The 13737-nt window shown below is 40.5% G+C and overlaps 1 protein-coding gene across 9 annotated transcripts in view; it reads left to right on the top strand.

The window, feature by feature from the left end:
• Window positions 1–13737, top strand: part of Enpp2 (ectonucleotide pyrophosphatase/phosphodiesterase 2) — a 106235-nt gene that overhangs the window by 36089 nt on the left and 56409 nt on the right. For 5 of the 9 annotated variants that reach the window (XM_069991313.1, XM_069991318.1, XM_069991314.1 and 2 more), the window contains exons 3-8: window positions 1080–1238; window positions 4473–4598; window positions 6716–6776; window positions 9462–9559; window positions 9742–9821; window positions 11471–11590. In XM_069991313.1, coding sequence (XP_069847414.1) covers window positions 1080–1238; window positions 4473–4598; window positions 6716–6776; window positions 9462–9559; window positions 9742–9821; window positions 11471–11590 — 644 coding nt within the window. The remainder of the gene's footprint in view (window positions 1–1079; window positions 1239–4472; window positions 4599–6715; window positions 6777–9461; window positions 9560–9741; window positions 9822–11470; window positions 11591–13737) is intronic. The other 4 variants (XM_069991319.1, XM_069991315.1, XM_069991317.1 and 1 more) reach the window with 1 other exon arrangement.

Genomic DNA, 13737 nt, shown 5'->3' with positions numbered 1-13737 from the left:
CCACCCCCATGCACTCCAGTGGTCTCCTAATGAGCACCAAGGACTCTGAAACCTCAGGTTGCTGCTGAGATCCTAGATGATCTCTTTCACTAACTTCTGAAAGGCAGATTCGAGATAAGATGGTCCTTCCATTCCTGTTAATAACCAATCTCTTGAAAGTATCTAGAGTCCTGGGGCCTGTAGCTTCCCTATGGAATGAGTGCTTTTCCTGGCCTTTCCCACAGGGTTGGGTTGGGTCTTTCTCATCAGTGAAAGTAGGAGCAGTTGACTTGGTTGAGGCCTAAATGTTTTCAATTTTGAATACTGTCTCTCTTATTGATCATCATGCTAATTTGAAATTTTCCTTTGTATGTGTGTGTGTGTGTGTGTGTGTGTGTGTGTGTGTGTGTGTGTGTGTGTGTGTGTGTGTGTGTGTGTGTGTGTGTGTGTGTTGGCCCTGGGGCTTGAAGTCAGGGCCTTGCACTCTCCTTTGAGGGTTTTTTTGTTTGTTTGTTTATGGGACTTGAACTGAGGACCTAGGCACTGTCTCTGACACTTTTTGCTCTTCCACTTTGAGCCACTTCCAGTTTTCAGGTGGTTAATTGAAGATAAGAGTCTCACAGTCTTTCCTGCTTGGACTGACTTCAAACCATAATCTTCAGATCTCAGCCTGCTGAGTAGCTAGGATTAGAGTTATGAGCCACCAGTGTTCCCCTTTCCTTTGGCTTTTTTTGCTCAAGGCTGGCACTCTACTATTTGATCCACAGCTCCACTTCCAGCTTTTTGCTGATTAATTGGAGATAAGAGTCTTATGGTACTCTCTGACTGGGCTGGCTTTGAACCTCAATCCACAGGTCTCTGCCTCCTGAGAAGCTAGGATTCCAGGCATGAGTCCCTAGAACTTAGCTGAAAACTTCTATATTGCAGGGAAAACTGATCAAAAGCCTTGGATGCAGTTCAGTTTGGCCACAACTCTTGTCACCCATAGGGGGCAGGTGATAGAGTCAGGTTTCTCAGGCAGTCTCCTGGGAGCACCCTGTGAGTGGTTTCTTGGCGTCACCATTTGACCCACACTTCAAGTTGTTGCCTTTCATCCCTAGCAGTATTATCGGACTCCCCCTGGACCAACACTTCCGGATCGTGCAAGGGTAGATGCTTTGAACTTCAGGAAGTTGGTCCTCCTGAATGTCGGTGTGACAACCTGTGTAAGAGCTACAGTAGTTGCTGCCATGACTTCGACGAGCTGTGTTTGAAGACAGGTAAGTCCCTCTCCATTCCTGGCTCCCTACCGTGGTGCATGCCGGAGCCTCCCTCTGCTTTGGTCTATCGAAAGTGTGGATTTTCTTGTTTGTTTCTTGAATGGCCGTAGATTGTATGATGAACACAGTCTGTGAGAGTGACTTACAGTCTACTGTTGGCCCAGCCATAGAGAGCTCTTTCCAGCTGCAGGCATTAGATGCTGATTTTGGAGGCATTTGTGGCCACGCTGTGGTTTACCTTCATTAGTTCCATCTCTTCCTGAAATTTCCACATTCGCTGCTTGGTCACATGACTGTACTCATAGTGTTGGGTTAAAAAAAAAAAAAACCAAACACCAATCCTTGTGTTCTATGCAAATGGAGCATTTTTATGAAGTTCTGTTTGGCATCCTAGTAGCTCCAAAATCTTCTTCTAAACTTCTCTTGGTTTGCTTTGCATTTTTTCTATACTGAAATAGTCCTTAGAGCATATGAACTATTGAACAAATGCCCGAGTCATGGGGTGGGGGACTTTTGCCATCTCTTCACCCCCATTTTGAAAGTCAAACATTTTGGATGTGTGGGCCAGCTTGCAACCGAACCACCACACCCCTGGGTGAACCATCCAGAGGGACGGGCGCCAACCCATTCTCAGCACCACTAGAAACAGATGTCATGGCTTCCTTGAGAATTCATTGCTTATTTGTTTATTTTTTCACTTTTGTGCATGGATGATTTCTTCAAAAGCCTGACTTGTATTGTTGTTGGTATTTGTTTGATGCTTTCTAAGAAAATGATATCATTAGAAATGGAAGTATGATTTTCTTTAAGCCCCAGAACTTCATTTATATAAAATTAACTTCAACCCATTACTAATTCTGATTTGCTCTCCTACCTCCTGAAAAATAAAAAAAAGCTGCATTAGGGGATATCTATTTGTCTGTCTATCTATTTATACTAATATATATATCCATTCTAATATATATCCTTATATACATGTGTATAATTTAATAAATGTATATGTATATATACATATGTATATCCTAATAAGCCTATACATAATGCATTTTCCAGACATTTCATCACTTTTTTGGGGGGGGTTGTTTTCTTCTTCCAGGTTCTTAGCTGTGAATCTGCAAACTTATGTACTGAGACCCTTGTAAAATTAAGTATATGGACACAACAGATGTTCCAGCAAAGTTCTTGTGGCTCTGAAACATTATTTCCAAATACCAGTCTGTGTTTGCATAGCACAGTGGATTTTACTAACATCTTACATCTTGTCCATACTTGAGTATCTTGCCCCTGACAAGTTATGTCAGCCTTCCAAGTCCTGCAAAGATTAGTGCATCATGGGACTCTGGCTAAGCTTTCTCCCCGAAAGAAGCTCGAGCCTTTCTTCTTAGGTTAAGTAGACTGCAATAACATTTTATAAAGTAACCCTGTGTACAAAGCAGTGGAAGAATGAGATATCAAATAACAAAAAATGGAAGGAGGAAAGAAAATCTCAGGGACTCTGCTATGCCGACACAAGCACTCTAGAAACAAAGTTTCAATATAAATTCTTCCTGCTGTGTGTGTGTGTATGTGTTGTGTGTTGTGTATGTATGTAGATTTAGTATACTATGAATGTATGCACTGTGTATGTGTTTGTGTGTAGCAATATTTTTATCTATAAACTTTGATATGTATATCTTCCTTTTAAATGGCTATATTAGTATTTCCTTGAACAGTTGAAACCTAATTCATTGAGTAATTCATCAATATTTATGTTATCTCCAATTTTGTTACTATGATGAATGCATTATAGTTTGTTGGGTTCCTTGCATGTGGTAATATTTCCCAGTTGGAATGGAAGCCCTATGAATATAGGGGTCATGTCTCTTCTTGGTCAATATATCTTGAGCATAGACATAGACATAGAACATAGACATCATGGGATAAAGATCGTTGAATTTGTGACTTAACCATGGACATTTTCAATGTTTTGGATTTCAAGAGTTAGTTTGTTTTTCATGCCTATTTCCAATGAGAGTTAATAAATATCAATGAATGCCTGCCATGTGTCGGCCACAGTGTTACAGTCTTAGAGTCTACGACTGGAATTACAGTGGTGAAAAGAGCTTTGTAGTCTATGGGAGGAAAGTCAAACAAGCAGACAAATAAAAAATATAACACAGTGATGAACATGAAAAGGTTACTTTTCATCTCTCAGAGGAATTGAACTATGAGCTATCAGTTATGGGTGCTCAGACAGGGATTTCTCTATTCCCCATCTACTGACATCTGTGCCAGTAGAGACTTCTATTGGAGAGACAGCCACGTTAGGGTCATAAGTGAGAACTGTGAGTGTTTTAATGCTCCTTTATTTTCCTCCCTCCCTCTTTCCCTCCTTCCTTTTCTTCCTTTCCTTCCTTCCTTCCTTCCTTCCTTCCTTCCTTCCTTTCTTCCTTTTTTCCTTCCTTCCTTCCTTCCTTCCTTCCTTTCTTTCTTTCTTTCTTTCTTTCTTTCTTTCTTTCTTTCTTTCTTTCTTTCTTTCTTTCTTTCTTTCTTTCTCTCTTTCTTTCTTTCTCTCTTTCTCTCTTTCTTTCCCTCATTCTCTCTTCCTTTCCAACCCTTCCTTCTTTATTCCATGCTTCCTTTTTTCTTTTTCTGTCTGTCTGCCTGGCTGTCTTTCCCTCTCTCTCTCTCTCTTTCAAACCTGGGGGCTCCTACATGCTAGGCAAGTGTTGGACACTTAGCCACAGCCCCCCTTGCCCTTTATATTGCTTTATATTTTTTTAGGACTTTAACCTCAGGGTCTATCTCTGGCCATTAGAGACAATTTAGTCATGTGTTTAACTCAAGCTGATCTAAGTTTGTAAAGATCCTTCTAAAAATATAAAAAGCAGAAAGTGGAGAAGATTCTCGCAATGGTAGATGTGCCCATCACAAAATTCTGATACCCTATGTTTTAATGGATCCTTTAGGATAATTCAGGAATGATAGGCATACTTTGATGGCTTTTCTGGGTTCTCTTTTCCCCCAAAGAGGTCAATTGTACTTTGACTGTGCCCTCTGATTTGAAAAATTAGAAATTCAACTTATCTGTAAGTGCTCCAAACATCTTCTCGGCCTCTGGCTGACTGAAATTGCACAAGCTGAGTCAGTGGTGTGGTGTTGGAGCCTTTTCGTTGGAAGCTCTTGGAAGCAATCGTGGTCTCTTTCGTTCGGTTTGTGCACATCAGCAAAAGTGTTTTATTGTGATGATTTCAGCTCGTGGCTGGGAATGTACTAAGGACAGATGTGGAGAAGTACGAAACGAGGAAAACGCTTGTCACTGCTCTGAGGACTGCTTGGCCCGGGGAGACTGCTGCACCAATTACCAAGTGGTTTGCAAAGGTACAAGACTTGGATTGGCTTCAGATTTGACTTTTTTAATTGGGGTTAACCTTAAAGGGTTTCAACTCAACATGTCAGTTTCTAAGTGCAGCACATCTTGATCTCTGTCACCTTTCATCATTCTTCTCTATCTCTCCCAACCCCACCCAGCCCTTCGAGTTAAGCTGGTTCCATTTTCACATATGTGCACTGGATATTACGACTCCATTTGCCTACCCTTTCCCTCTCTATTTGTCTGACCTCTTCCCTTTGACACCCCCTCTCCTCCACTCCTGACCACACATGTTTCAGCTTCCTGGTATTCATGTTGAGAAATGGTAAGGTAGTTGTTGAAAGGAGTTCCACTGGAATCCTCCCCTGTGTATACCATACATTAGCCAGTTGGTGTATGTGTACATATATGCATGTTGGCTTCAGATCTTAAAGAATAAAAACACTTGACAAGCTCCCAGAGATCCTGGGTACCACGGATGCCATGTCTAGGATGGAGATTTGGGAGGAGGGAAGGAGTTGCACTGATTCTCTTGTGCTTCTTTCTTACCTTTGCTTACTTCACATTTCAGTGCCCTGAACTGATAAGAAGATAAACCGCCTTCCTCAAGTAGATTAACCCATAATCATTAAAAGATTGCTTAAATTTTTGGTCTTGGATTTAGATCAGGTTTACTAGGAGCAGAGCCCAAGAGAGGAAGTTGATTCGTGGAGGTTATTGAAGGACTGTGGGAAGCAGGATGGGAGAGCAGGGATGGGGATGAGAGCAAGGACGTGGTCCCAGGTTAAAGACTTACCTTGGACCTGATGGCTTTGGAAAGTGAATCCCAGGGTTGCTCAGGACATGCCATTTTTGTTTGTCTTAGAGCCACCTAAAGTAAATTCTTTTTGATCATATTCATTTTCTGCAGAGAAACTGTCTTCTAGTCTGTTCTATGAGGCTATAGCAAAATACTTGAAGCTGGGAGCTTTACAGAGAAAAGATGCTTATTTAGTTCGCAGTTTAGGAGGCTGAACAGGCAAGCCCAGGCAGCCCATGTGTTGGTCTTTAGTGCTGTCTTTCTAGCTTCCTCCCAACAAGCAGGCTGTGCCACAATGATGGGTTAGAAGGGAGCTGTGGGGTCCCTTAGAATAACCATTCATGTGGAAATTAATCTGACCCAAGGAAACCACGTTTCTAGCACATGACCTTTGGGGAAGCATACCATAGCAGAAATCTATTTTTTAAAAATCAGAGCACTTTCCTATTGTGTGTGTGTGTGTGTGTGTGTGTGTGTGTGTGTGTGTGTGTGTGTGTGTGTGTGTGTGTGTGTGTGTGTGTACTAGAACTTGAACTCAGTGCCTACACTCTTGCTTAGCTTTTTTGCTCAAAGTTAGTGTTCTACCACTTGAGCCATGCCTCTACTTCTTTTTTTGCTGGTCAATATGTAGATAAGAGTCAGATTTATCTGCTTGCACTGACTTTGAACTAGAATCCTCAAGTCTGAGCCTCCTGAGTAGGTAGGATTATAGGCCTGAGCCATCAGCACCTGGATTCTGTTCTCTGTTCTTGCCTTCAGACTCAGAACAGAGGTGAGCAACTGCTCTGCTCTCAGATGTGAGTGTAAGGTAAGAGTGGAAGGTAGCCTTGGTTTTCACTTATAAATTCAACCACACCCATTGGCAAATAACCTCCGTGTTGCCTTTTCTCCTGGTCAACTCTGCATATCGTAAGCCTTTCTCCTTTTCTGAAGGGAAGTTGTGTCATGCTTTCTATGGCTTTGAGATCTTCAGTGGCAGGGAAAAGAATGTTCCAACTAATGGCCAAACAGTTTATTTCTGGAGGGATACAAACATGAAATTTTGTTCACTGACGCCACTGGGTTTTTTTTTTTTAATCTACAAACCATTTAGACTCCGAAGGCTTGAATAAACATCACTTGAGGTTATTAAATCTTAGCTTTCCCACCATGTATGGGTGTATTTTCAAAGCCAAACTAGACACTGGACTTTATTTCAGAATGTCTTTTTAGCCAATGTCTCATAAACAAGTATCAAACGGCACAGATCCTGTGCTTGTGTTTCAGCCCTTGGGTGACATCCCTGATCAGACTTCACAACTGGTGTTTTCACTCTTTTCCTCGCAGGAGAGTCTCATTGGGTAGATGATGATTGTGAAGAAATAAAAGCCCCTGAGTGCCCAGCTGGGTAAGTGGTTTCCAGGAGTACTATGAAGTCTTCCATATTTCTTGTTAAAATATTGCAGAGAACGGATGCGTACATTGGTTCTAAACAATGTCAACTGGAAATTCACTTTTGTTGGCAAAAACTATCCTTAAGCTGTGACTGGAGAGAGAGCTTCCTCTATCCCCACCATACATATTTGGGTTTAAGTAGCTCCCAGGTTCCATCCTAGATGAACATTCTAGAACATGCATCTGATAGAAATATTTCTGCTGGTAATTTTTTTCTCCAGTATTTCTACCTAGAGTTCTATTTTTTGATCTTTATAGGCAGGATAGGAGAGAGGGGACAAAAAAGCAGTATATAGAAATTCTAGAAGTGGTCATCCAAGAAGGTAAGGCTACCAGATGCTATAGGAACTTGATTCTCTTGAGGCCTTGCCTTATGAGGGGACAGCAAACTGAGTGACACCCTTTAGGTCAAATGTGACCAATACCAGGCCTTCTAGGAAGCCTCACAAACCTTTAAAATGCTTGGCAGCACATCTATTTCCATAACATAGTTGGTCTTTCAAAAGGCTTTGTACCAGGCAGCACATCTTGGAACATACATGCAAGTATTTAGTTGTCTTTATTTTCTCTCTCTTTTTACCTTATGAGCCATTTGAACTTCTCTAGGTTTGAGGAGTGGATGGCAGCAGTTTCTGACTTTTTTGAAATGAGCTCACGTTAGCCAGGTACTCGTGATCCAGGACTGTAATCCTAGCTACCCAGAGGCCGAGATCTGAGGATTGAGCTTTGAAGTGACCAGTATAGAGAAAGTCCATAAGCCTCTTCTCTTCAGTTAACCAGCAAAAAATTAGGAGTGGAGGTGTGGCTCAAGTGGAATTGTACCAGCCTTGTTGGAAAAAGCCAAGTAAGACCCTGGGATCTAGGCTTAGTAATAGCTCACAAAACAGTGCTCAGTTCTTTCTTTCTTTCTTTCCTTCTTTCTTTCTTTTCTTCCTTCCCTCCCTCCCTCCCTTCTTTCTTTCTTTCTTTCTTTCTTTCTTTCTTTCTTTCTTTCTTTCTTTCTTTCTTTCTTTCTTTCTTTCTTTCTTTCTTTCTCTTTCTCTTTCTTTCTTTCTCTCTCTCTTTCTCTCTCTCTTTCTCTCTCTTTCTCTTTCTCTCTCTCTTTCTCTCTCTCTTTCTCTCTTTCTTTCTCTCTTTCTTTCTTTCTTTCTTTCTGTTGTGGGGCCTGAACTCTAGGCCTCGGCGCTATCACGGAGCTCTTCAGCTCAAGGCTAGTGCTCTAGCACTTGAGCCACAGCCCCACTTCCAGCTTTTTTCTGCTTATGTGGTGCTGAGGAATTGAACTCAGGGCCTCATGCATGCAAGGGCAAGCACTCTACCACTCAGCCATCTTCCCAGTCCGTGCTCAGTTATTTCTAAATGAAAAAAGGTCCGTGGAGAAGAAGCTTGGTCAGTGACGAGTCATGACTATAGTCAACCCTTCTGTAGCATGGTCCTAAATGCTTTTATGCAGCTCATTTGAAATATGCTTCATTTCTCATGGGCTTCAAATAAACTGAAACATGCTTAATAGGACTCAGACTATTAGAAAAATAATCTGAACCATGTGTTAATGTTCTCAAGTCTGATTGGTCCATGCATCTTTAGACAATCACAAAGGATCATTTAATCAGATCCTGGCCTGGGTAGATAAAGAATTTTATCCTTTGTTGATGTATTATTATTATTATTATCATCACTATTATTATTATTATTTAGAGATCTTCAAAAAGTGTTATTTTTGAAATTATTTTATTAAGCTCAAAAGAATGTGTTTATAAGTGTTTTGATTTAGTGGTAGACATGTTAGCAATTGCCTGCTCATTAATTAATATTTTCTTTTATTTTTTTTGTCAGTTGTGGGGTTTGAACTCGGGGCCTGGGCACTGTCCCTGAGCTCTTTTGTTGAAGGTTAGAACTCTTCCACTTTGAGCCACAGTACCACTTCTGGTTTTCTGGTGGTTTATTGGAGATAAGAGTCTTGTGACCTTTCCTTCCTGGGCTGTCTTTGATCCATGATCTCAGATCTCAGCCTCCTGAGTAGCTAGGATTACAGGCATGAGCCACTAACACCTTGCTATATATTCATATTTTCAATGAATATTTATTAAAATCCTACTATGGGTCCACAATATAGAGAAACAGGTGGCACACAGGCTTTTTTTGAAATTTGTGAGGAAGAGAAACATTATTACAATAAAATGTACAATGATGTAATTATGAGTGATAGAAGAAGTAGAAATTAATATTTAAAGGAACTCAGAAGCATGAGCAACTAAACACTATGGAAAAGGAAATTTTAAGCTGGGTTTTAAAGAATGCATAGGTGTTTTCTATGGCAAATGAGAGACTACATATTTTATGCAGACACGACTAGATTTTTAACAATATTATATTGTAGCCTTATGTGTAAGGCAACAGGTCACATCAGAGAGATAGCAAAGGCCCCACATCCTTTCTTGTAGCCACCTGTGACTTCCATCATTTCCCTCTGGATTTCAGTTGCCTCAAAGGTTGTGTGTCTGGAAGTCCAGGCTTGACCTGCCACCATCCTCTCTTAAAGATTCATCTTAGAAGTTATGGGTCCCAATTATTGAGAGGGATGGCAATGAAAACTGTGCCAAGACTTGTTCTGAGGCTTAACCCATTGCTGTTGAAGGTTTGCTCGTCCTCCATTGATCATCTTCTCTGTGGATGGCTTCCGAGCGTCGTACATGAAGAAAGGCAGCAAGGTCATGCCTAACATCGAGAAGCTTCGTAAGTGTGACCGTCCATACCAGTTAGGTCTTGGCAGTGGACTTGGAGATCAGGATCTGCTGTTCCCATTGTCTTTGATGATTGGGAACACAACAATGGAATGATGATGTCTACCTTGGGTTTTATATGTTAACTGATTCCTGTTGATTCTCTGGCCCTAATGTCTGACATGCTTGTTCCAGGGTCCTGTGGCACACATTCTCCTTACATGAGGCCCGTGTACCCTACAAAAACCTTCCCTAACTTGTACACTTTGGCCACAGTAAGTATTTATCTTAAATGATGTATGTTCAAAGAAATCTTTCTTCTTCCTTTCTTACCTGTGTCAACTGTTCACAGCAAATGCCTTTTGCAACTTGATGAGTGACTAAACTTAATTGCTCCCTTAGAACTGAAGCCTTTATGAGATGTAACTCTGCCTGGACACACACACACACACACACACACACACACACACACACACACACACACACACACACACACACACACACACACACACACACACACACACACACACACACACACACACACACACACACACACACACACACACACAACCTCTCAAACTCCAGAGGGCCTGCTATTCCTCTCTGAACTTCAGGACTATTGTGTGTGTGTCTATGTGTGTATGTTTTGTTTGCATTGCATTTACAAATACACATATGTTTATACACACTGACTCTTTTTTTGGGGGGGGGGTCCGGTTGTGGGGCGTGAACTCGGCCTGGGCACTGTCCCTCAGCTCTTCAGCTCAAGGCTAGCGCTCTACCACTTGAGCCACAGTGCCACTTCCGGCTTTTTTTCTTTTTGCTTATGTGGTGCTGGGGAATCGAACCCAGGGCCTCAGGCATGCAAGGCAAGTGCTCTACCACTGAGCCACCTTCTCAGCTCCCACACTGACTCTTTAACATTATATATAATACATTTTATGTTGTCAACCTAAAAAATTAGCTGTTAATACATTGCTCAATTAGGTGTTAATTCATTGCTCATTTTGTAACCTGCTGAAGTAAACTCCATGGAAGTATTTTTGGGTTTATATCTTGTTTATATCTTGATGTTTTTAAGAGAAATTAACCTTGATTGCAATCCAGATTTGAGCAAGAAGAAACAACAATGTTAAGGTTCCTTATCTGTGTCACTTCTTCCTGTGCAATAGTTCTTGCTATGTAATGACAGACATATACTGCCAGAGAACACTAACCAAAATTTCCCATCACCGTGGCAGTGCCAATGCTAATATTTGCGTTCTCTGTGTTTTCATTAATTTTTTGGGTGCCATAAATTTTACTTTACCTTCTTCTTTCAAACACAGTCTCCTTGTTGTTCCTTCTCCTCCTCCTCCTCTCCTCTTCCTCCTCCTCTTCTTTTTCTTCCTCCTCCTCCTCCTTTTCCTCTTCCTCCTTCTCTTCCTCCTTTTCTTCCTCCTCCTTCTCCTCCTTTTCCTCCTCCTCTTCTTCTTCCTCCTTCCCTTCCTCTTCTTCCTCTCCTTTCCTTCCTTCTTCCCTCCTCTCTTTCCTTCATGCCTTCTTCCCCCCTCCTTTTTTCCCCTTATTGTGGTTTGAAGGAAGAAATAGAATTTAACTTTAAAAAGGCAAAGTAATATTTGGAATTGAAGAATCTTTGGAGATGCACACATAAATGTCAAACTAATGAAAAGTTGTTATTTTATTAAGTTACAACAGTTAAAAAACAATTATTTACTTTATTAGAGTTATGTCGTTTCTCCAGTGACATAAATAAGTAGCTGATATTTATATTTGCTTAGGACTGAGGTATGGTAACACACTATATGTATCTTAACTGCTTTTGGAAATTATTATAAAACCTGTGATAGGAAGGTTTGTAACAGAACAGATACATGCAAGTTATGGTATTGTGGTTTTAACAAGAAATTTGCTTTATCTCAAGGGTTTGTACCCAGAATCCCACGGGATTGTTGGCAACTCCATGTATGACCCTGTGTTTGATGCCACCTTCCATCTCCGAGGACGGGAGAAATTTAATCACAGGTGGTGGGGGGGTCAGCCGGTAAGTTTTGCATTTTGTGTGTGCATGTGCTGTGAAATATATCATCTCTGAATTTGCTACCTGAGAAAAATATGTAATGAACTCATACTTGGAAATATTTGTCTTTTGATGTTGTATATACATGTACATATGGGTAATATGCATAGGTAAGGTAATGCATTTAGATTGTGTTTTGTATGCATATACTTGTGTGGACATACAGTTCACATGCTGACACACAAATTTGTCCCCATGTACATATGTAAGAGTGGGAGATGATAACTGTCTTTCCCCAGGATGTTACTGGTAGAAATTTTGAAGGATTATATAGTCAGATATGATTAATTGATCAGATTTGGGGATACAGAGAAAAAACAAAATGAATGATTATATCTCTCCTGATATTTTGGATCGTAATAAGTAGAAATGGTGACATTTGCTGGAAAAGAAGGACTCACTGCAACCCATGGTAACTCCATGACTTCTTTTAATTAATCTCATTGTGAAAATTATGCAAGTTAACTCTAACAAGTAGATGTCTATTGATTAACACTCTCTGATCAAATGGCTGGGAAAAGCACCAAAAGGTGCTTTCCTGGGAGGGTGAAAGATTAGGCAACTTTGATCAGCCTTGAGCAATGGAGTGACATAAGAGCTGAGGTAACTGAAGGTGTAGCACTGGGCTTGAGAACTCGAGTTCAGAATCACCAAAGGCGCTCTCCCCGCAGACACAGCCACCCAGAGACGTGTAGAGAGGATGAGGATTGACTCTATGCCATGCAAATAAACACATAAACACTGAAAGACCTAGAAAACTCTCTTTACAATAGATATTCTGATTTTGTTGTCTTTATTCCGGCTGGACTTCCAGAAGTATATGACAACCTAGGCTGCTGGTCATACTGAAATTTATCAACAGGGTGCATTTTTTTAAACCAAGTTTACTGTAAAAGATAATCAATGGGTAACAAAATGATGGGTATTCGAACTCAAACAGGCAGTTGTGAGTTGGTCTTTTGTAATAATTTTAGCATGGAAGTCACCTTGCCCTATGAAGCACAGAGATCATAGGGGTGAATAGTAATTCTATCTAATTGGATCACCTTTTGCTTGGTGTTGACATAAGGTTTCCTCTGGGTTAGCATGAGTCATAGCAGAAGAGTCCACAGATTTATGAACTTGTGAAGACCAGAGCTGAGGGGAATGTTAACTTACCCATGAAGCAAAGCTTATTTCGGCTCTGATGCCTCATTCCTCACCGACGCTCCAAAGTTGACACATTTGACCAGTCTTCTAATGCTGACCAAGACTGTGGGGGAAAGGGATTTGTATTTATGTTCACCATCTTTATCAGGATGGGCATGGTTAAAATTCTAAAGCCCATTGCAACTATAACTTTAAAAATCCATTTTATTGACATTTATTGACCTATTGAGCAAATATATAGGCATAAACTGAGAAATATGATAAAACACAATTAATAAAACTTGCTCAGGCATGTATACAAACCACTGAGTCTTGTACAATTCACAAAGTCGCTAGTGAGAAAATAATTGGAGTAAAGAAAATATTTATAAAAATCTTAGACTGGTAATTAAATTTATTTTTACTGAATGACTAAATGTAATACATTTGGCCAAATATCATGAGGCACCAGATTAAATGGTGAATAAGCTACTTCTTATCCTTGTTTAAAACCTACACGGGAGTGAGACAGTTTACTGTGTTCATCTGAGATTTTAATGCACTGTTTTTGTTGTTTTTTTAAAGCAAGGTTTGGCTATGTAGCCCAGGCTGACCTTGAGTTTGTGCTCCTCCTGCTTTGTCTTCCAAGTGCTAGGATTACAGGAATGAGCCACCATGCCTAACTTCACCTGCATATTTGAATCTCACTATTAGCCTTCCAAAGATAATTTCCCTACTTTAATTTCGTCTTTTTAAAATGCAGATACAGGTATTTTAGCAAACTCTTAATCTGCTTTGAATTTGCTCACCTTCAGGATGCACTATTAGAGATCATCATTCACTCTTCACTGGCCGACCCTGCAGATCCCATGTGTATTTTAAAGGAGTTCCTTCTATGCGTTCCTTTGAAAATTCCCTTAGCTATAATTCTGCAATTTTGGATAGAAAACTCAGTGAAGTGGTTTAATGATGTCGGATCTTAA

Source organism: Dipodomys merriami, unplaced genomic scaffold, assembly GCF_024711535.1.
Source record: "Dipodomys merriami isolate MVZ:Mamm:240054 unplaced genomic scaffold, mDipMer1.0.p SCAF_4, whole genome shotgun sequence".
NCBI classification, from domain to species: Eukaryota; Metazoa; Chordata; class Mammalia; order Rodentia; family Heteromyidae; genus Dipodomys; species Dipodomys merriami.
Note: the sequence above shows the minus strand (reverse complement) of the source record. Positions and strands in the feature narration are given on the sequence as shown.